The sequence below is a fragment of the Balaenoptera musculus genome, chromosome 10 (genome assembly GCF_009873245.2).
Source record: "Balaenoptera musculus isolate JJ_BM4_2016_0621 chromosome 10, mBalMus1.pri.v3, whole genome shotgun sequence".
In the NCBI taxonomy this organism is placed as follows: domain Eukaryota; kingdom Metazoa; phylum Chordata; class Mammalia; order Artiodactyla; family Balaenopteridae; genus Balaenoptera; species Balaenoptera musculus.
In genome coordinates, this window is record NC_045794.1 from 98,176,355 (window position 1) to 98,200,248 (window position 23,894).

At 52.0% G+C, this 23,894-nt stretch overlaps 1 protein-coding gene across 3 annotated transcripts in view; it reads right to left on the reverse strand.

The window, feature by feature from the left end:
- Window positions 1-19,016: 19,016 nt before the first annotated feature.
- Window positions 19,017-23,894, reverse strand: part of ARFGAP3 (ADP ribosylation factor GTPase activating protein 3) — a 53,372-nt gene continuing 48,494 nt past the window's right edge. For all 3 annotated transcript variants that reach the window (XM_036864604.1, XM_036864606.1, XM_036864605.1), the window contains 2 exons: window positions 21,316-21,437; window positions 19,017-20,098 (listed from right to left, as the gene is read on the reverse strand). In XM_036864604.1, coding sequence (XP_036720499.1) covers window positions 20,081-20,098; window positions 21,316-21,437 — 140 coding nt within the window. In that variant the 3' untranslated portion in view covers window positions 19,017-20,080. The remainder of the gene's footprint in view (window positions 20,099-21,315; window positions 21,438-23,894) is intronic.

A 23,894-nucleotide genomic window follows, 5' to 3' on the forward strand; every position in this document is an offset into this window, starting at 1 on the left:
GGAAATAAAAATTGTTCTCTACCCTCTTAGGGTTTCCAGCTGGGACTGACATAAAAGAGATTAACAGCAGAAAAGCATATGGATTTTATTTACATATAAGTGGGAGCCCTCACAACAAAAACAGAGACCCAGAGAAGTGACTGAGACCCAAGTGAATTAACAGTTAGGGTTAGCTGGGACTCCCCTGGTGGCGCAGTGGTTAAGAATCCGCCTGCCAATGCAGGGGACACAGGTTCGATCCCTGGTCTGGGAAGATCCCACATGCTGCAGAGCAACCAAGCCCATGTGCCACAGCTACTGAAGCCCATGCTCCACAACAAGAGAAGCCACCGCAATGAGAAGCCTGCATACTGCAAACGAAGAGTAGCCCCCTCTCGCCACAACTAGAGAAAGCCCACGTGCAGCCCAACACAGCCATAAATAAATAAATAAATTTATTAAAAAAAAAGAAAACAATGACAGCAACCATGAAGATTTAATCATAAGATTATAGAATGTTTCTCCTTCATAACCTTCCAAAACAGAAAGCACCAGGCCCAGATCGTTTCGCTGGTGGATTCTACCAAACATTTGAAGAAGAAATGACACAGAAGCAGAGGAGACACTTTCCTAACATTCTATGAGTCCAGGCTTACCCTAATACCAAAACCAGATGAAGACATTATAAGAAAGGGAAACTATACAGTTCATACAGCACAATATCAAAAAAACAAACAACCCAATCAAAAAAATGGGCAGAAGACCTAACTAGACATTTCTCCAAAGAAGACATACAAATGGCCAACAGGCACATGAAAAGATCCTCAACATTACTAATTATTAAAGAAATGCAAATCAAATCTTCCCTCCTGCTGCTTCGTGTCTCTTGCCATGGCTGTATTATGGTTATTTAAATGGTCCCCTCTTTCTGGACACCCTTTTAATCTTTTTTTTTCCTTTTCTTTTCTTTTTTTTTCCCAAGGGGGAGTGGCTCTTACAAACAGTGCTGTAATTAAAATGTTTGTGCCTATTAAATCAGACTGGGTTCACATCCTACCTCAGTTCTGTTCCAGCTGTGTGATCTTAGATATGTTCTGTAATTTCTCTGTGCCTTGATTAATTTTCTTTCATTCTTTCTGGTTTGTTAACATAAACAAGTCCTGTCATTTAAAATGTATAGAGCATTGCTTTATCCCGTATCCCAAAAGTTCTGACATGTGTTTTACTATTGTCTTCTCTAAATGTTCTGCAGTTTGAATTTTGATTTCCTTTTTTCCCCCAAGTATTGTTTAAAATTTTCTGAGTGATAGGACCTTTGAGGAATTTGTTTATTTTACTGTCTGTTATGGGCTGAATTGTGTTCCCCCGCAAAGTTCATAGGCTGAAGTCCTAACACAGTACCCTCCCACAGTACCTTAGAATGTGACGGCATGTGGAGATAGGGTCTTCAAAAATTTTGTTTTTTCTATTTTTTGGCCGCATGGCTCAGCATGCAGGATCTTAGTTCCCCCACCAGGGGTGGAACCCGCGCCCCCTGCAGTGGAAGCGCAGTGTCTTAACCACTGGATGGCCAGGGAAGTCCTGAGACAGTGTCTTTAAAGGGGTTATAAAGGATTCTTAACCACTGCACCTCCAGGGAAGTCCCTGGATGACCTGCTTTTAGGTAGAAAGGGGAGGGCAGAGAGCCCTTCCTGTATCTTCTGTTCCTCAAGTACCTTCAGCTCAGAGTAATCGATTTCCAGAGCGGTGTATTTGGGGGTAGCATGTTCTGAACCTCTTCAAATCCAAATCTTGGGGAAGGCAGAAATGCCCCAAAACTGGGGCTCAAATGCCACCCCTCCCCACCCCCGCCAGAAGAAGAGGGATCTCCCCCCACCCCCCGTCCTGATCTCTCCTAGGGACCAGCTTCTTCCATGGGGTCAGAAACGGCTCTGCCAAAGGCTTCCAAGTTCCACCCTGGGGAACGTGACATTCTCGTCCTCGGCTCCAGTTTGCAAAATCCCGGATCTGGGTTTTGACAGGTCCTCTCGGCCCATTGGCTGTGGTTTGGACACGCCATGGCTGGTCAGCGTGTTCTCTCCCTCTGGGAGGACCCTCCCCTCAGTGGCCGTCTGGTGTGGCAGGACATTGAAAACCTGTGAGGGTCTGGGGTGGGGGACACTCAGACGGGGCTGGAGCCAGACCGCCCTCAGTCCCGGGCTGCTGACCGACCACTCAGAGGACGGATGCTTCATTTTCGGTTATGTCAGTGCTTCCGGGGAGCTCCACCTGTGCCCACCTGACCTGCCCCCTCTCACCTCCCCTACTAGGGCCCCCAGGGGATTGGAGGGAACATCTGGGGCCCCCTGACTGATATCCACCCCCAGAGACTGGGGTTGCAGCCCCTGGTGGGGTGGGGGCAGGCATTTGGAGCCAGGCTCAGGCTCGGCCCTGGGGATGGGCCTGGCAGGAGACCCACCTGGTCTCCCCCTCTTGGAGCCTTTGTTCTTTCTGTCATTTGGCCTTTGTTTGCCCCCAGTTTCCTAGGAAATTTGCTTGAGGGAGATTCCCTCTGGTCTTGGCTAAACCAAGAAGACAACACTCTGGTCTGTGCTCATCCCTCAGGTTTGTCAGGCTGGGGCCTGGGAGCGTCCCTGGAGATTGGGTTTGGGGGCGCAGGGGAGTGTGAGAGGGAGGGAGAGAGATGCGGGGGGAAAGAGAGGATGAAAGAGTGATGAAAAGATACAGAGAGAGGACCAGAGATGGGGCAGAGAGGGAAAGGGTCGTGAGGGAGGACGGAGACCAGGCCCAGAGGCAGGGAGAGGAGGCCGTGGGAGGGAGCCCTAGAGGCTGACCCCCTGCCCCCCACACTCCATCCCCAGGGACCTGAGGTCAGTCTCAGCTCCAAGCAGTTTGAGGCCTTTGGCCACCTGGGCCAGAGGCTGAGAGCCCTGGGGGCCCCCTTTGATCCCAGAGCCTGGAGAGAAGGGAGTTGAGAGCTGCCGCTCGGGCCGTGGGCCTCCTGGGATGGACACGTTTGGGAGCCATGCTCCCAGGGTATTGCCGCGAACAGTGGGAACACTGTTACTGGACTGAGCCAGGCCACACGCCACATCGGCCATGACCACACCACCCCTGGGCACTGGTTATGGGTCCGGAGCTCCCTCAGTGCGACCAGACCCTCAGAGGCTACTGGGGGTAAGGCTGTGGCCACACTCATACCAGCACAGGGTATTCTCAGCAGCAGACCCTCTCATTCATTCAGCAGACCCTCTTGGAGCACCCTCGGAGCAGGATCTGTGCTGCCAGCTGGGGACCTGGCCACCCCGGGGGGCTCACGCCTTAGCGAGGGGGACAGGCCAGTCGACAGTCAGGGCAGCACAGTGTGTCCAGGGGCCACGGGAGCCCAGCAGAGGCTTCCGTCCCAGCGAGGCACGTTGGAGAGGCTTCCTGGTGAGAAAGAAGAGAGGAAAATTTGGCTGGAAAAGGCATTGCAGGCAGGGAGACAGCCTAAGCAAAGGCCCAGGGGTGGAAGGACAGGAGCCTGCTGTGGTCTAACCTGGTTTTTTTTTTTTTTATTAATTTATTTTTGGCCGCATTTGGTCTTCGTTGTTGCGTGCAGGCTTTTTATTTATTTATTTATTTATGGCTGTGTTGGGTCTTCGTTTCTGTGCGAGGGCTTTCTCCAGTTACGGCAAGCGGGGGCCACTCTTCATCGCGGTGCGCGGGCCTCTCACTATCGCGGCCGCTCTTGTTGCGGAGCACAGGCTCCAGACGTGCAGGCTCAGTAGTTGTGGCTCACGGGCCTAGCCGCTCCGCGGCATGTGGGTTCTTCCCAGACCAGGGATCGAACCCATGTCCCCTGCATTGGCAGGCGGATTCTCAACCACTGCACCACCAGCGAAGCCCTAACCTGTTTTTTTATTTCTAAACATTTGAATCTTGGTTTTATAGTCTAAGTCTGATATCAACTACCTGTACGTAGTCTTCGGTGTGGGGGGAATTATGGCTACTTTTCTCACGTGTTATATCAGCTCTCAGAGCCTGTGTGTGTGTGTGTGTGTGTGTGTGTGTGTGTGTGTTTGGTAAATTCATATGTTGTTGAACTTAATCTGGAAATCCAGAGAGCTTGAATTGGGGACGTTTCCCTCCGAAGAGGATTTGTACTTGCCCGTGCCAGGAGCCAGCCACAGGCCTCGTGAGCCAAGGCCACAACCAGGCTCAGAGCAGGGCGAGCACAGCAGAGGGGAACTGAGACAACCCAGCAGCGCTGAGAGGAGGGAACAGCGGAAGGGGTCACATCTCCCTCAGGCCCACGTGGGATGAAAGAAAAACTAAGCTCATTATAGCCGCATGAAGCTGGGATCTTCAAAGGGCACGAAAGTCTCAGGTTAGTGATAGATAATCCAGGAACCTGGCTCCTGGCACGGGCAAGTACAATTCCTCTTTGGAGGGAAACGTCCCCAATTCAAGCTCTCTGGATTTCCAGATTAAGTTCAACAACATATGAATTTACAAAACACACACACACACACAGGCTCTGAGAGCTGAAATAACACATGAGAAAAGTAGCCATAATTCCCCCTCCCCACCGAAGACTACAGGTAGTCGATATCAGACTTAGACTATAAAACCAAGTTTCAGATGTTTAGAAATATAAAAGATGGAGTAAAAATAGTGAGCAGGGAACAAGAGACCATCCAAAGCGGTCAAACTGATTTAAAATGAAACCAAATAGAACGTGTAGACATTAAAAATACAATTTTTAAAAATTAAATTCTCAACCAAGAGGGGCTTAAACAGTACATTAGGCACACAGAAGAATTAGCTGGAGGGTATAGCTGGAAGAGAGATATAAAGACATTACTCAGAACACAGCACAGAGAGACCAGGAGACGGAAGTAAGAAGACATAGCCCATCTAACCTGAGTCCCAGAGGGCAGGGGCGGGGGTGTGTGTGTGGCAAAAGAAGAGATAATGGCTGAGAATTTTCCAGAAACGGTGCAAGTCGTGAATCTACAAATATAGGAATCACAACATATATTAAGCAGAATAAATAAAAATAATCTAAACCTAGGTATGTTTTTGATGCCGAAAGCACAGCTTCTCTGTACACCGGTGCAGAACTGAATCTCAGAGACAGAGTTTTGGGTGAAGTAGAAAAGGATAGCTTTATTGCTTTGCCAGGCAAAGGGGGCCACAGCGGGGTCCTATCCTTGGAAACTATGTGTCCCAAGCCAGGGGAGTTTGGTGAGGAGTTTTACAGCAATGGTTCAAGGGTGGGGTTGCTGATAAGATTAGGGTGTGTGTAGGGCCTCTCTTCCTTTAATCTCACCCCAGGTAATCCTTTTTTTTTAACCTTAGTTTGGCTGTTCTACATGCAGGATCTTAGTTCCCCGAAGAGTGACCGAACCTGAGCCCCGGAGTCTTAACCATTTAACCACCAGGTCACCCTCAGGAAATCTTCTCTGGTCCCTTTAATCTTGCCTCAGGTGGTTTCTTGGTTGCTTCTCCCTTAATTGGCAACTGTTTGAATCTGCTCTTTGGAACTCAGGGAAGGTCCTGGAGGCTGGAATCTTGCCTACAAGAAATGGGGGACAAAAAAGGCCTCCGTTCCCAGGAGCCCCACAGGGTCCCATTTGATTTCATTTTCACAAACTGCAAAGTTCAGACACCTCCTCTGAGCTCCCGTGGCCCCTGCACACACCGTGCTGCTGCCTCGATCAAAGTCAGCTCCCCTGGCTTCACAGCTGGGCAGGATGCGGGCTCACAGACTTCCAGGGACTTGCCACTCTGCAGCTCCCCCAACCCCTTCCTCTCCTGAGAGCTGCGCTTCTGCCCTCCCCAGCCTCGTGGGCCAGGTGGCTGGCCCTCACCACCCCCCGAGCCAGGTTGGGGTGCTCCTGCATCACTGCCCGGTCGCCAGGCCTGGCTGGGCCCATTCCTGCAGGCTCCCTGTCCTCAGCCTCAGGAGGCCTGGGTCAGCCACTGAGCCTGTGTGGTCCTGGCTAAGCCCCTGGCCTTCTCTGGGCCTCAGCTTTTTCCTCTTGAAGATGGAATGAGGATCCCTGCCCCAGCAGCAGGAAAAGCATGGCAGCGCAGAGTGCAGCTCACCCTGGAGCAAGGTTTGGATTCTTCCGTGGGTGAGGGTCCTGAGCCCTCCTGTGGGGCTTAAAACATCTCCCTTCCTACTCTGTGCTCTCCTGAGTTCTCGTAGGCTGGGGCTTGGCTGTGGGAAGAATGTCTGGCCTGCGTTTCCTTCCAGTGTCCACTGGGCCCCACCGTCCCTGTGGGACCTTGGGTGAAACACGTCATCTCTCTGAAGCAGAAATAAGCGTAATTACTGCCACACAGCACATTCTCAGGGTGGACGGGAACACCTGCTCACAGCAGGAACTCAGCACAAGGTAGAGCTTGTATTGCTTCTTTGTTTCCTTAGAGTACATACCTCATAGTAATTGTTCTTAACAAGATGGGATCATCTTGCAAAACTCAGGTGCTGCCTGATTGCACCTGAGGGCTGCCCAAGTGTCCCTGCAACTGTTATTTCCAGGTCCCCTGTGTGTGTGGAGGTGGCATCGGGACCAAGCATGATGGTGAGCGTCCTGGGCACTGAAGGTCCTGCCCCCCACCTCTTTTTGGGATGACGGGTGTGTCCCCAGCATGTCCCATCTTACTGGGTGGTTTCTCCAGGTGCCCAACTGCCCCTGTCAAAGGCTAGGCATAGATCCAGCCAGGCCTCTCGTCACCCTGAGTGTAGGTCCATGGTTGGCCGATGACCAATGGCCTCAGCCTGGGCCCAGGTCCTTCATCACTACTGTTGATGAAAAATTAATCAATAGTCGATCTAAGACAGAAATGGAAAATTTTATTCGAGCCAACCTGAGGATTATAACCCAGGAGACAGTCCTTCAGAAAGCTCTGAGGACTGTTCTGCCCATGAGAGGTCAAGGCACAGTGATTAAGTGTTTGAGACAAAGGGTTATACGTCAAATGACATGTTATTGACGGTTTACACAATCCAGATCTACGTGTGGAAAGCAAGTCATAGGTCGTTGTGGCCTCTTACAAGATTAAGAAAGGTTATCTCCTAAGGAGTTTTGACCTTTGGTGAGATTAAGGAGGAATGTTTTCTCCTAAGAAGGTCTGATTAATGCAGATACACAATATACACTAAAGGGGAGGGAGGAGGCCCAAACGGACAAAGAGAAGGTTAATATTTAAGTTTTTCTCATCTCGCTGTAATACAGGAACTTCATTTCATCATTATAAACTACAGCCCCGTGAGTTTTGCTTTCCCATCAGCCAGAGCTCTGGCTCCCCGTCCACTGAGCACCCGCTACGGGGGCTGGCTCGGCTCCAGGGCCTTCTGGGCCTCTGTTCACCAAACAAAAGGCAAAATCAAGAAGACACGCGGGGAGGGAGCGTGACGACCAGGTCGCTTCGCCCTCCCCGAGCCTTGTGAGGTGGGAGCGGAGGACGAGAAGGGGGACTGCAGTCAGCAAGGGGCCGGCAGCCGGGGCTGAGTCGGGCTTTGGAGCTGGGCCCCAGGACCCCAGGGCTCTGAGAAAGCCAAGAGCCAGGCCTTCTTCTTAACCTTCTTCCTTAGGCAGTGGGCCCAGACACAGCAGGGTCAAGGCAAGGCCCCCCACGGCCAACATTTCACTATAAACGTTGCTCCCGTGGAGGTGAGACCTCCCAAAGGGCGAGGCCAGGGTGAGTGGAGAGCGAGGGCCATGGCAGCTGTGCACACCCGCTGGCCCCCGTCCTGCCGCCCGAGCTCAGAACCCGGGTCGTCTTTGTGGGGGGCCTGGGGCTGGGCCCACAGCTCCATGGGCCTCTGGCTGTCTCACAAGTCGGCAGGATTAGGCTGCCCCTGGGTGGGATCTAACTTTCTCTCTCTGACTACCCCGCTTTAAGCTGCTTAGACCTGTTATTTGTAGTCAAGCCAAACAGGATATAAAAATAGTCCCCTAAGGAGTTCCCTGGTGGTCTAGTGGTTAGGATTCCGGGCTTTCACTGCCGTGACCTGGGTTCAATCCCTGGGGGAACTGAGATCCCGCAGGCCCCGAGGCGTGGCCCCAAAAAAAAAAAAAAAAAGTCTCCTGATCGACTTAAAAATGGTTCCCCAGAAAAGCAGGACAGTTGCTGCCCAGAATGTGTCAACCATTTAGGAACCAAGAGAGGACTTTAAATTGTCCTTCGTATCACAGACACATGTGGGAGGGGGTGACAGGCGTTCCTGGTACTCAGGCAGCATTGAGAGGCATTGTCCCTGGGTCCCCCTGCGGGGCAAGGGGAGAGAGGAGGGGCAGAAATGCCAGGGCCCCCCAGTCCCTCTAGGCCAGAGGAGGAAGGGGCCAGAGGCCACACCAGACTCCCCACCACCCACCCCATGGTCCACCCCGCCTTGGGCTTCCTTGGGTGTCACTCGGCTGTTCATCCTCCAGGAGACTGTGGGCCATCCAGAGCCTCCGTTTCCTCATCCTCAAACTAGAAATAATATTCATCCTTCCCTCCCAGGTTCAGGGTGAAGTGCCGGCTACCTGGGGGCCTGGGCAGGGAGGGCACCATGGAGGTGGACAGGGTAACCCTCTCGCCATGAGGGCTTGTGCTTCTGTGGTCCGTGGCCTCACTCCCTTGTCCTCCCAGGACACTTGTCAGGCTGTCCATCCACACAGCTTTGGCCCTAACCAAATTATCTGGGCATCTGGCTCCAGTTCTGGCAGATTCCCTTGCTGTTCCACTCTCCAAATGGATAAGACAAGCAGATTAAATACCAATTATGTCTCCATGATCCATGGCTGGGCTTTCCTGGCCAATGTGGTATTTTTCTGAGTAAGAGGAAGAAATCATCGAGGCAGACTCCTGCCATTTCCGAAGCGCCTTCGGTCTTCTGGGTGAGTTCCAGGGAGACTCTCTTACCACCACTACCCCTACCCTCCAAACCCTGTCTGCATCGCCTCCAGGAAGCCCCAAGAATGTCTCAGCTATAGCCACCCTGAAATATGTCCCCTCCTCAGGCGGGTTTGTCTTTCTCTTTGGGCTCTTCCTGTCCTCCAGCCGGAGCCAGCCAGGAACGATGGGCCAGAGTCACAGCCCCTCTCCGGTTGCAGGATGCTCTGAGAACTGTAAAGTCACCCCAAATGCTTATCGTCATCACCGTTCTCCTCCAAAACAGCCGTGGGGCTGGATCTGTCTGGATTCAAATTCCAGCTCCGCCGTGTGAGCACTGCTTGTGCGCTGTGGGCACGTCCCCTGGCTCCCGAGCCTCAGTCTCCTCCCCAGCAGAATGGGGACGATAGTGAACCACAGGCAAGGCCCGGCTAGGGCCAGCCACGCCACAGGGCTCAGCAAATGGGGCCGATTTCAGCGTAGCAGCTGCCTAGGCCCTGCTTGTCCTTCCAGCACTGGTGTGGTCCTTCAGCTTTAAGGAAAATTTTAAGAAGATTCACAATTGTGTGTGTTCTTTTTCATAAATTTATTTATTTATTTTTATTTGTTTACGTTTGGCTGCACTGGGTCTCCGTTGCTGTGTGCAGGCTTTCTCTAGTTGCGGCGAGTGGGGGCTACTCTTCGTCGCGGTGCGTGGGCTTCTCATTGCCGTGTCTTCTCTTGTTGTGGAGCATGGGCTCTAGGCACGTGGGCTTCAGTAGTTGCGGCACGCAGCCTCAGTAGTTGTGGCTCGCGGACTCAGTAGTTGTGGCTCACGGGCTCTAGAGCGCAGGCTTCAGTAGTTGTGGCTCATGGGCTTAGTTGCTCCCCGGCATGTGGCATCTTCCCGGATCAGGGCTTGAACCCGTGTCCCTTGCATTGGCAGGCGGATTCTTAACCACTGAGCCACCAGGGAAGCCCTCACAATTGTTGAAATAAGAGAAATAACATGTAAGAGTTCAAAAACTAACAATAGTAACAATAACACACGGCTTTAATAAATGGTGTTGAGTCCATGGGATATCCATATGGATATAAGTGAGTTTCAGCACCATTCCCCATATAATGGAGCAGGACCCTATGGGCCTTCCTAGGAGAGAACGACCCCCGCAAAGTTCTCTGCCTGCCTCTTGTCTGTAGAAAAACTTTAGTCAAACAATACATTTAATCAGAAAAATGAAAAAATACAGCAGCAAAGGAAAATAGTCAAACAAGACAAAATAATAACAGTTTAGTCATTAAACAAAGTCAAGGACCTTTAGTTCCTCCTCAAGGGCTGTAGATAATATTCTGAGCCGCATCCTTTGCGCTGTTTTATAGGTACTGAAACCCCCACCAGGTGGAAGGAGTTAACTACATGATGACCAGACTGTAGCCATGACATAAGCTGCTCCATCTTACACAATTCAGGGAACTGGCCTCAAGGAAATGAGAACAAACCAACCTTGGAGCTGAAGATTAACTGTATTTAAAATCATCGAGATGACCCTGATCAGACTACCATATGACCAATTTTAAGATGATTTTCAGAGCTAACTGTGCTGTTCTGCATGTAGCCTCCCTACACCCCTGCCTATGCACCCCTGAAATTCCCCTTTAAAAACTCTTGCCCCTCGGGACTTCCCTGGTGGCGCAGTGGTTAAGACTCTGCACTCCCAATGCAGGGGGCCCGGGTTGGATCCCTGGTCAGGGAACTAGATCCCACATGAATGCTGCAACTAAGAGTTTGCATGTCACAACTCAGGTGCCCACCTGTTGCAACTGAGAAGCCCGCCTGCCGCAACTAAGACCCAGTGCAACCAAATAAATAAATAAATAAATATTTAAAAAACAAAACAAAACCAAAAAACTCTTGCCCCTTGATCAACAAAGGGGAGTTGGTTCTTTGGGACATGAGTTCACCTTCTCCCCAGGATTGCCAGTTTCCTCAATAAAGCTCTCTTTCCTTTTACCCAACACTTGTCTCTAAGTATTGGATTCTTTCTTTCTTCTTTTTTTTTTTTTTGGGCTGTGCCCGCATGGCATGTGGGATCTTAGTTCCCCAACCAGGGATCAAACACATGCCCCCTGCACTGGAAGCTCAGATTCTTAACCACTGGACCACCAGGGAAGTCCCATCAGTATTGGATTCTTGAGCAACAAGCAGCCAAACCTGAATTTGGTAACACCCACACCATACATAAATATCAACTCCCAGTGTACTGAGAATCAAACAATGAGGAAAGCGAACAAAGCTTCTAGAAGAAAACAAGGGAATATCTTTATTGGGTTATGCAAAGCCTTCTTAAAGAGGACACAAAAAATGCTAACCATAAATGAAATGATTGATAAATTAGGCTACACTAAAATTAAGAATTTCTGTTCATTAAGAGAGAGAAAAAGGTAACACACAGAGTGGGAAAAGATATTGCAACATAGAACTTCCCTGGTGGCACAGTGGTTAAGAATCCACCTGCCAATGCAGGGGACATGGGTTCGATCCCTGGTCCGGGAAGATCCCACATGCTGCAGAGCAACTAAGCCTGTGCACCACAACTACTGAGCCTGCGTGCCAAACTACTGAAGCTCGCGCACCTAGAGCCAGTTCTCCGCAACAAGAGAAGCCACCGCAACGAGAAGCCCGCGCACCGCAACAAAGAGTAGCGCTACCCTGCTCGCTGCAACTAGAGAAAGCCCACGTGCAGCAACGAAGACCCAGCGCAGCCAAAAATAAATAAAGAAAGAAAGAAAGAAAAAAGATATTTGCAATATAAATTTATGACAAAGGTCTGTATCTAGAATATATAGGAAACTCCTACAAATCAATATGATAAAGAAGATCAAAACAGGAGCGAATGACTTCACAGAAGAGGATCTGGAAAAGGTCAGTAATAAAAGCGTGGACGTGCAGATGTGTTAGTCATCAAGGAATGAGATTAAATGTATGCTGCCGCATCATAGCACTGTTTACCCGCCAGCAGGTTTCGAGTGAAAAGACAGATGCCACTCACTGCCGGTGAGACTGTGGAGGGGGAGGAACTGGGACACCCACGCTGCTGGTGAGTGTGCCCACGGTTACAGCCTCTTTGGAAAACATTTTGGCAATATCTTCCGAAGACACACACCCTATGACCTAGCAGTTCCACCCCTAGGTACATACAACAGAAAGTGCACAGATGTTCCCCCCAAATCTCATACCTGAATGTTCATAGCAGCTTCATTCATAATAACCCCAAACCAGAAACAACCCGAAAGTCTCAACAAGAGAATGGATACACACCCGTGGTGTATTCACAAAATGGAAAAGTAGCGCTGAAAATGAGCAAATCACAACACCACAACAACAGTGTGGACTAAGCCCACCAATACAACATTGAGTGAGAAAACGTAGACACACAAAAAAGAACAAAACACGCAATGCTGACTGCGGTTTGAGAAGACCTCACGATGGGAGATAGTGACTGGGAAGGGGCCCAAGGAGACTTTCTGGTGCTGGTTTTATGGGGGCATCACTTGTGAAAATCCATTCTGCTGTGTGTATCTTTGTAGTCATGGAATACTTAATTCGAGAACTTACTTTAAAAAAGAAACAGTAATAATTTAAAAACCAACTCCAAATCCTGTCCCCAGGAGAAAGCTGACAGGTTGACAGCTTTTCCTAAATGCATTTTTCCCCAGATTTAGGATGCATATCAAGCCTTAGATCATGTTGGTTCCTGATTCTTCATTTCTACTAAACTGGAAAATTCTATAGGCCATCAGGGTGGATGGAACCTGCAATGGTCAGTTTTATGTCAATGTGGCTGGGCTATAGCGCCCAGTTATTCGATCAAACACTAATCCAGGACTTCCCTGGTGGTGCAGTGGTTAAGAATCTGCCTGCCAATGCAGGGGACACAGGTTCGAGCCCTGGTCCGGGAAGATCCCACATGCCGCGGAGCAACTAAGCTCGTGTGCCACAACTACTGAGCCTGCACTCTAGAGCCCGCGAGCCACAACTACTGAGCCCATGTGCCACAACTACTGAAGCTCGCACGCCTAGAGCCCGTGCCCCACAACAAGAGAAGCCACCGCAATGAGAAGCCCACACACCGCAATGAAGAGTAGCCCCCGCTCGCCGCAACTAGAGAAAGCCCACATGCAGCAACGAAGACACAACACAGCCAAAAATAAATAGTAAGTAAAATAAATAAATTAAAAAAAAATTTTCACACACACACAAAAAAAAGCAGAGGACTTTCTTTGGCTGGAGGCAGGAGATGTGACGGCGATTCCAGGAGTGAGAAGGACTTGACGCACTGCAGCTGGCTCTGATGGAGGCTCCCTGGGTAAGGACGGGGAGCCCTCAGTTTGCTCAGGGCAGCCCCAGCTGACAGCCAGCAGGACAGCAGAGATTCAGTCCATAACTGCAAGGAAGCCAATTCCACCACCAACCTGAATGAACCTGGAAGCAGATTCACCCCCGATCCTGCAGAGAGGAACGCAGCCCTGTTCAGCAGGCATTAGGCCATCTCCAACTCCCCTCTGACTTATATACGGGACCAGACTATGCCACTTTGGCCTAAGGATGATTTTGAGCCGGAGGCATATGAGAATCAACAAATGCAGAAGGATGCCTTCCTGGAACCTCCCTCACCTGACTTAAAGCAGAAACCTCTGAAAAACGGGGACTGCCGCGAATCCCCGCTCCCGGGAGAGCTTTACGGCCACAAAGAAGATGGAAGTTCTGGGCCAAGACGGACCTGCACGAACAAACATTACTCCATTAGTTTCCCTGTATATTTACCTTCCCACAGTTTGCTGCTCTTGAAAGCCTAAATCCCTTTTCCTTTGTCTTCTCAGTTCTCCAAGGATTTATTATTCTTTTCTTAAGATGCTGGGGGCTTCCCTGGTGGCGCAGTGGTTAAGAATCCGCCTGCCAATGTAGGGGACATGGGTTCGAGCCCTGGTCCGGGAAGATCCCACATGTCGCGGAGCAACTAAGCCCATGCGCCACAGCTACTGAGCCTGCGAGCCACAACTTCTGAAGCCCGCGCACCTAGAGCCCGTGCTCCGCAACAAGAGAAGCCACCGCGATGAGAAGCCTGCGCACCTCAACGAAGAGTAGCCCCTGCTCACCGCAACTAGAGAAAGCACGTGCACAGCAAAGAAGACCCAACACAGCCATAAATAAATAAATTAAATAAATTTATTAAAAAAAAAAAAGATGCTATAGAAACCTTGGTCCTAACCATGGGTGCTCCCATGTGTATGTGCGATACACGTGTTAACACACTTGTGTTTGCTTTTCTCTTGTTAATCTGCCTTTAGTCAGTCTAATTTTACAGGGCCCCAGCCAGAGAAGCTAGGAGGGTAGAAGGAAAAAGAATTTTTCCGCCCCTACACTTACTACACTGAAGCCAGGTTGGGCCTCTCTCAGCCTCCCCTCCAAAGCCTGAGGAACTCGGGGAGGGGGCAGGACAGAGGCCTGAACAGGGACAGAAGGGGCACGGGGAGCCTGCTGGGCACTGGGCGCTGGTCACTCGGGTATGTGTTGAGAGCACACGGCGGGTGCTTCAGTGAAGGAAGGAGTGAGACCACTTCAGTGAGGCCGCCCTGCAGAGGGGGACCCCAGGCTGGCACCCCCCATACCCGCATTTACCCATGTGACCTGAGCACATCCTGGGCACACTCTGTGCCTCCGTGCTTTCTCCGTGAAGGGGCAGGGATGATTTACCTACCTTCGGGGGCCTCAGCCAAGGGCCCAAGCTGCAGGCCTACTGTGTGCAGGGGGGCCCCACTAGGCGCCTCATGCACTTCCTGTGGCTCCTCCCATCGCCCGCGAGGCGGTGGGCCCTGCTCTTCTCCCCATTTGGACGATGAAGCGGTGAGACTGTCATCGCCCCTCGTGGCCTGCTCACCTCCTGAACCAGCTCTTACCCACCACCCGTGAGGGTTCCTCCCAGCGCAGGCAACCGCTGGGGAGAGGCCCGGAGGAGAGACAGAGCCTGGCTGCCCCAGGGCCCGCGAGGGGCCGACAGGGAGGAGTCCCGAGGGTCTGCGGACCACCCTGAGGGAGCTGGTGCAGGGCGCGAGCTGGGGGGACAGGGGGGCCTCTGTGTGTAAGTGAGCAGCTGGAGGAGGGGCCCCCGGGGCTGCAGAGCCCCCCTGGCCGGGGACAGCGAGGGCTCAGCTCGGGGGGAGGCCGTGGGATTGGGCACACGTGGGAAGGAGGCTCTGCACGAGCTCTCCGCACGCGGACGGTGGGAGCAGCAGCAGGGCGGCCAGAGCAGCCGGGCAGGGGCCTGGCAGGTGCCGCTCTCGCCACGGCCCCGGTGGTCCTTGGAGGACCAGGTGCGGGTGAGTTGGGGAGGCGAGGGGGGGAGGCTGCCTGCAGGTGAGGGGTAGCCGGGGCCGGTTTGAGGGAGGAGGGGTGGACTCGAATGCCCGGCAGGGTTCACCTAAACTCAGGCCGAGCCCTGGGTGCCTGAGCCCCACGTGCGGCCCGGGGCCGTCTGCGCTGCTGGAAGGGAGGCCAGTTCCCACACCAGCGGCGTGTGGTGCAGACAGGGTGCAGTGACCCAGCCGACAGGAAGGTCAGAGAGTGCAAGAGAGGAACTGGGCGCTCAGAAGACTGAGGTCATGTCTGGTGCAGGCGGCAGGGTGGGGACGGGGTAGGAAAAGGGTGACCCAGGCGTGGGGAGTCAGCACCAAATCCTCAGGGCAAAGCTGGGACACTCAGCGGGCAGGGGGCCCCATGACCCGGCGCCTCGGGCCCCAGAGAGGGACCAGCACAGAGGGTGGAGGGCAGGCGAGGGAGCCTGTGTGGTCAGAGATACCCCTGGTGTCTCCGTCCGTCTGTCCATCCATCTGTCCAGGCCGGGCCCACGGCTGGCGTTCCTGCCACTGCGCTGTTGTTTTCAGCGAGACAAATGACCTGGGCAGGCAGGACGATAAGAACTACAAATAGAGGAAAATGGACCCGGAATGGAAGGGACGGGAGAAAGCACAGGTGCTTTTGTAAATCGATCACATGACTCAGTGCAAACAAGGGTATCTGAGCCACGTAACCACGGAGAGCAGAGCAGTTTTCGGGTCTGGGGGAAGGTCAGTGACCCCACATCCTGAGCGCAGGAGCACCACTGGGGGGAGGGCTGGGGCCTCAGGGTCTGACCCTGGGAGGTCACGGTCACCTTGAGTCCCAGTGGCGGACCCAGACCCTGATGCCGGGCTTCCCGAATCCTCTTACGCCACTGCCGCTGCCCACCGTGTGTCCTGGGAGGTTGTCACCCGTCTGCCCACCTTAGCAACCTGCTTTATATGGCAGTGGGCCCGCCGAGCTCTTGGGGAGGTGGGCAGGGAAAGCGTTGTGAACAAACCAAAACGAGTGGTGGTGAAAGAGATGGCTGGAAAATGTGCCTAAAACAGGGATTGCGGCACGGGGTTAGTGGTGCCGGGAAAGTCTGTCCAGGGTTCGAGCCCCAGCGTCCTGCCTGAGGCCTGGCCCAGCTTCCTGCTTCAGCATCTCCGTCACGCTAGCACTCACCCTCTGCAGGGCAGGGCTGGGAAGACGGAATTCCTTCCCTCAAAATGTGCTCCAGCCACGGTTCTAGGCACCGGCAGAACCCGTGAACCAGACGGACCAACTACCCTGTCCTCAGGGCGCTTGTGTTCTACCGGTGCTGGGAAGACACAAGCAATAAACAGGACGAGGGAGGCAACTGTGGGAAAAGGCGGGAAGGAGAGCAGGACTGGGGCAATCAGAAGTGTCTCGGGGAGGGCTGCAATTTCTAGAAGGGAGAGCGGGTCACTGAGAAGGACGGAGACCTGAGGGTGGGGCCTTAGGTGGGAGGAGGGGCACGCTGGCCAGCACCTAGGCCGGCCTAGGTCCAAGAGGGGCCTGGCAGAGTGGAGGTCTGGGGGAGGCTCTGACAGCTGGAAGGGGCCAGTGAGGAGACCCCGGGTTCCCTAGGTGGCGTCCCACGATTTGGGGGAGAGTCACATTGGAGCCAGGTGTTCAGGCTGGGTGTCCAGAGGCGAGAAGGATACAGGTGTCCTGAAGCCTCAAACTGCCTGTGAGCAAGTGGGAGGCGGGAGTCTGGCCGGAGTCCTGGCGTCCGTCTGAGGCCTTCGGGTCGGCTCTGCTCGGGCCCCCAGCGTCACCCAGGCCCCCCAGGCTCCCCACCCCCCTGGGAGCCCCATGGTCTCACTCTTGGGTTCAAGCTCACTGGGAAAGCCCCCTCCAGGCAGCACCTACATCTCCATTCACATCCATTTACCTACATTCCCAACAGCTCTTCAAGGTGATCAAAAAATGCTGCATTTTCACAGAGAGCTTGTTTGGTAAAACATTCCCTTCCGCTTCCCCTTTCTCTCCCTTTGTTTTTCCTAATTTCACAGAAATACCTGGCCCTCACTGGCTTTGCTCTCAAGAACAAAAGCATAATAAATATCTTTTTCAAAGCACCACTGCTTAACCCTACAGCCCAGTCTCGGCCAGTTTCCTTCAGGTCCTTGGATTGTCATATCATCATTTTCTTTCTTTTTTTTTTTTTTAAATTAATTAATTAATTAATTTTTGGCTGCGTTGGGTCTTCGCTGCTAAGCACGGGCTTTCTCTAGTTGCGGTGAGCGGCGGCTACTCTTCGTTGCGGTGTGCGGGCTTTTCATTGCGGTGGCTTCTCTTGTTGTGGAGCACAGGCTCTAGGCGAGCGGGCTCAGTAGTTGTGGCTCGCGGGCTCCAGAGCACAGGCTCAGTAGTTGTGGCGCACGGGCTTAGTTGCTCCGCAATATGTGGGATCTTCACGGACCAGGGCTTGAACCCGTGTCCCCTGGATTGGCAGGCTGATTCTTAACCGCTGCACCAGCAGGGAAGCCCACCGTTTTCTTTCTTCTTTCTTTTTTTTTTAAATTTTATTTATTTATTTATTTATTCATTCATTCTTGGCTATGTTGGGTCTTCGTTTCTGTGCGAGGGCTTTCTCTAGCTGTGGCAAGCGGGGGCCACCCCTCATCGCGGTGCGTGGGCCTCTCACTATCGCGGCCTCTCTTGTTGCGGAGCACAGGCTCCAGACACGCAGGCTCAGCAGTTGTGGCTCACGGGCCCAGTTGCTCCGCGGCACGTGGGATCCTCCCAGACCAGGGCTCGAACCCGCGTCCTCTGCACTGGCAGGCAGACTCTCAACCACTGCGCCACCAGGGAAGCCCACCATTTTCTTTTTTAATCAATAGATCCCAAATGTGACTTGTTAGAACAATTATTAACTAACATCTTTACTATTTGAAGCACTCATGCAAATTGATTACAAAACAAAACACCATGGGGCGGGTAGTGCTGTGCAGTGGGGTGAGCCCATCCAGATGGGGCTCTTGCCAGCCACGGCCCTGTGGTCCAGAGGCCCTTCGTGTGAAGAAGTTCAATGATGGAGAAAAGCAAGGCCACATTCAGAGTCGGGGGAGGACCTTTCACTGAGTCTCACTCGCTCCCCCCGTAAAATGGGAACATAACCTGCTCGGAGGGTTTCCTGGAGGTGGACTGAGCCCAGGCCCCAGCCTGGAGCAGGGCTAACTCAGTGTGGGAGCGTCTCATGGACACTGTCATGGATGGAATTGTGTCCCCCTAAAGTTCAACATGACTGCATTTGGAGATGGGGCCTTTAAGGAGGTAATTAAGGTTAAAGAGGCCCAGATCCCACAGGACTGTGCCCTTATAATAAGGGGAAGAGACAACAGAGGGACCTCTGCTTCTCTCCGAGGAAAGGCTGGGTGAGACACAGAAGAGGAGGCAGCTGTCTGCAAGCCAGGGAAAGAGTCCTTTCCAAAACCACCCTGACGCCACCCTGACCCTGCACTTCTCGCCTCCAGGACTGTGAGAAAGTACATTCCACTGTTTAGGCTGCCTGGGCTGCGGCACCTTGTTAGGGCAGCGTTTTGGGCTTGAAAGACGCCACTCTGCACACCCTCACTTTCAACAAGGGCTCCAGCCCGCTCCGGTGCTATGGACGACACCTCAGTTCAGGACAGCTGCACCTCAGGCCTCACAGACACCCTAAAAACAGATCCATCTGGAATTACGTGCTAATCAAATGTGCATCAATGTTACAACATGAGCCTTGATTTATGATTCATTGGGAAAGCTTTCCTTAAGAAAAAAAAGTAGGCAACACGATCTGCCGCAACTGTTTATTGTATTTAGAAGTCTACAAATTTGAGCTTTTAAGAAAAATTCACAAAATATTCAGTTGAAACCACATTTTCTGGTTCATCAAATGTCAAATATATTTTACCTGTGCTGAACAATATATTCTAATGCTGTCTAAAACACAGCCAAATTATTTTTCTTTCATTCATTTGTATACATTCTGTAATTTTTTGAAAACCAAGATTAAGATAAAAATGTTAAGAAAACTACCCAATTACAATGACTATTTCCCATGTACTGGAATATTTTCTGTGGGTGTGTCTTCTTACCTTATCATTTTTACTTCTGTACACTATTCGATTTATAATGCACTTAGGGAGTTCTCATCTTACATTTCTCATAAATTCAAACAGCAACACCTTGTCAAAAGATTAATTTGCTTGGCAATGTAGAAGATTAGGCTGTTAAAAGCACTCACTGAAAATTATTTTTAAATTTATCGATCATCCAAAATAAACAATTTCAAAGGGACAGACGTCTTTAAACATTATTTTGAAATCACCTTAATATGTGGAAATATAAATGAAGCAATCTGTCAAATTAGACACCAGCCATTTTTGGTCTTTTGTTTTTATTCTTTGTTCCCTTTTTAATGAAATATACGTTGTGAATTTTGTTTCTCCAGGCCCTTCTCGTATCAGCTGACGCTGGTAACCCTTAGCCCATGAGCCTCACAGCACTGACCGCACCCCCACCGCCCCCAAGGAGAGGCGGAGGAGCCCTTGTTTCCAGACCCCCAGCTGTTGAAACCAAAGAGTCCAAGGAAATAAAGCAGGGGTGTGCACGGATATGCCAGAAGGAAGGTGTGTGCACGTAGTCACGCAAAACAGAAATCGCAAGGAAGCTTCTACTACATCAAAAATAACAATTTCTCAAAAGAAATATTAAAAATCAGTAATGTATGTATACCCTGTGAAAAAGTAGCGAAACAATCCACAAAACTGGCTGGTCTTCACTGCAGTCTGTGATGTGGTCACTGGTTCATTTAAAGAGGAATTTCTCCAGGAAATACATATCGCAACGTCAGTATTAAGAACCATAGCGATCCTACAGAAAGAACCAACACGAAAGTTTACGACTATCAGCATCAGTTCCTCATTCTCAGTGCCACCAAAACGGGTGCCGCAGCGACGGGAACCCGCACCCGAGGAAAGTGGGAGAACTGGGAGCTCCTGGCCCCCGCGCCGCGGCCCCTGGGCTGTGGGAAGGACCGTGAGGGGTGCAGGGCCCCATGGTGAGCCCCTCCGGGGGGCAGGTGTGATGGGGGACAGGGAACCCTGAAATTCTGGTTCAGCTGAGTGATCTTGCAGGAGCACCTGAACCTCTCTGTGCCTCTGTTTTTCAATCTATAAACTGGGGATGATCACCTACAAAAAACAGGGATGTCACCTCCGCGGAAGGACTGACGTGGGCTCGGCTGACCTAAGGGACGTGAAGGAGCTCTGCGAATTCTAACCAAAGGTTGTGTCACCAACAGCAGGAGCCCCAGGGCCGAGGACCTCTCCACAGTGGGGGCACCTCCCCAACCCGGGAGCTCCCTTTAGCGGCAGCAGAGTCCACGTCGATTAGGTCCTACTCCCTACAGCCGTGTTTTACGTTAATAATGGCGTCCTAAAATAACGTGACGTAAGCTAGAAGGTTCACAAAATAGTCTTCGTATAATCAGAGTCAGCCTTAAAGCGTTATACATGAGCATGTTCCACTCTTGCCTCATTTAAAAGATTGAAATACAATCTAAATACCCAACTAGGGGAATATTTAAATAAATTACATCTATTTTCACTCAGAATGTGGTTTCTGAAGACTTTTTCACAACATGGAAGTGCTCATAACAAAACATCATGAAGAAAAAAGAGGATGCAAAACCACATATACAATACAACCCTTTAAAAATTATAAACAGGTATGCACAGAAGTCTAGAATTAAAATAGAATAAACCAAAATATTAACGGAAGTCTCCCCTGTGAGGTGGGATTATGGGTAATTTTTTATTTTCTTAATATTTCTGTTTCAATATAGGAAAAACGTAGGTCATGATCATGACAATTCCTGTAACAATTCCTCTGGAGTCATAAATTAGAAAATTTAAACAAAAATGAAATTATAATTTCTGGTTTTCATGATGTCCTGGGTTACACTGTAGCAAACATTAAATCAATAATATAAAATCTATTTTCCAGCAATTGAAGAGTGGTCCAAATCTCATTTTCAAAACTATGAACCCACCATCAAACTCAGTTAACGTTATCCCCGTTTCACTAACCTGAATCGAAGTCATGACTCCGTTAGCAAAGACGGAGAGCTTTCCAGCAACGGATCTCACTCCCTGCTTAAACTGGGCCATGTCGGGGGCCGTGGGCAGCATGCTCGTGAGGTTGTAGTTTCCTGCACACAGAGCAGACGCTGGCTCGTCACTACCGCAGGGATGGCACAGCCAGTGCCCAGGGACCCGATGGCTTTGGAGAACTCGGCCCCCCTCCCCTCCAGCCCATACGCAGCAGCTGTGGTTAAGGGAAAAGGAGCCTGCGGTGGGTTTCAGCGCCAGCCCTACCACGAAGCAGCTGCAAGACCCCAGGGTGAGAGAAGATGCAGCACTAGGTCTTAGGACCACCACGGGTTCAAATACTGGCACTGCCACTTCCAAGCTGTGTGCCTTTGGAGAGGTTCCTTACCCTCTCTGGGCCCCTGTTTCCTCCAGGCACTTAACACAAGACCTGACAGAGAAGTAGTCAGTCAATGGCAGACGGGTGGACATCTGTGGGTTTTTCGGACTCAGCATCCCTTCCCTCTTTTGGTAAAAGCCCTCCTCCCTTCCTCTGCAGGAGGTCTCTTCCCCAGCCCCCTAAACCACGCGTGGGCACGTGACCCAGACCTAGCCAATCAGAGCCTTCCTGGATTCCCGTATTCTCAAGGGAGGGGAGCCGTTTGCTTGCTCTGGGGTTACTGGTGGGGACGAGGCGCGCCGCTGCTGCAGCCGTCTGGGACTAGCGCTGTCCCCTCCCACTCACTCCTCAAGGAGGGAAGGAGGGAGCCTCTGGCAGTGCGGGAGGAGGCTCACCCCAGGAGGAAAGCCAGATGGTGGGTGAGGCTGTCTGCCGACTCAGCAGGGCCAAGCGCACTGCCAGCGCTCCCAGGTAGAGGCCGAGCCCTCACCTTCAGCGAGGCCGCCGTTGGCTGGGTTTCTGTTGCTTAAGTTTTGGTTGTCCCAACACAGACAGCAGCATATTGCACACAGGTGAAGCGCATCAGAGTTACTACACATAAAGGGGTCCCTAGAGCTGACAGATGGGCTTTTGCGGCGCACTTTTGTCACACAGCTGTAATAAGGTGCCGGAGGGGCTCAGAGACTTTGTGAGAGGACCCAAACCCTGCAGATCCTCCAGGGAGCCAGCCCAGCTGCCCCATGGCTCCGCAGGTCACTCTACACCCACCTGCCCCTTAAGCAGCAGCAGAAGCCAGGTCCTTTTCCAAGAACCAAATAGGAGGCACGCATTTACCCTCCAGCACGGACGCCACCCAGGAGAGACAGTGTGTCTTCCCACAGCGCCGTCCCGTGCCCAGCACTTGGGCAGGGGCCACAGGTGCGGCTGCTTCTCCTCTCTGCCTCTGGGTGACATCTTAGAGTCTTGTAGCCCTTTGCCAATGACAGAGCGACAGCCCAGCCCAGTGGCGGGACTTGGGTTCAAAGCCCAGCACAGTGGTGCTGCCAGCCGGGAAGATGCATCTGAGAGGAAATGAAGAGCTAGTGTGACATCCTGAGCGCAAAGGGCCAGAGTCACAGCTGCTCCGTGGCGTGGCGAGGTCCACAGGGGCGAGGGAGCTGTGCCCCAGAGGTCAGCGGAGGTGACCTCAGCAGAAGTGCCTCCACTTACAAGCTTCCAACTCGAGAAACGTTGAAAGAGGAGAGCAGAGCTGAGGCAGGAGGTTTAACGTGGAACCAAAGCGCTGCAGTGGCCGCTCCACTCGGGCGCACAGACGCCCCTTCTTTTCGCTCAGGTTGACAAGACTCCGGTTTGTGTAACTGAACCTGGTTGGCGACAGCACTGCACAGCTGTGACGTATGACAAACACGTTCAGCAAATCACCAAACAAAACCGCCCGACGGCCGACTGAAGTCAGTGCTTTGGAGGCCGACAGGCCCAAAGAGGCCAGGCTCCTGGACCCCGGGCCAGAGCCAGGAGGAAAGGAGAGAGTGGCCGAGGTGCCTCCAGGGAGCCTCGAGAGCCAGGGACAACAGCAAACGTGCCAGGAGCCCCTGCGACCCTGGGCAGTGCGCACCGAGCCCGGACAGAGGTGTGCGTCCGCAGCGCCCTGGGCTTCCCAGGTGGCCCTGTTCAGACTCAAATGATCAGAATCAGGTTTTGGAAAGAAATACACCGGAGGGGCAAGCTGGGTTTCCAGCTTCGTTTGTTCCGACACTGCTCTCAACAAAGAACAAAGCCACCTCTGCTCTGTCACCTGGTTCCCTCTGAGCCTGAGTGGCTCCCTCTGAGGCAGTGCCCAGCGATGGCCGTCCCCCGTCCCCCAACCGACCCTGCTCTGGAGTGACGGCGGGACGGACACTGTGCCGGCTGCGGATGCTCACGTGTGCTCCTCATCCACTCCCTCCAAGACCGTGGAAGGGAACGGCCTCCGAGCAAAGCCAGGGTTAAAGCACGTCCCCAGGAAGTACTTCACTTCACCGGGAGGCATTTCTAATTTGGAGCTATCTTCCCCTTAACCCTGAAGAAATTATAAAGGTGATCTACCCAGTGGCACTGATATTTCACGGATGGGGAAACATTTAAGATAAGGAACACAGAATACTCTCTTAAAACCAGCTTTTGCTCTTTGCTGAAATGC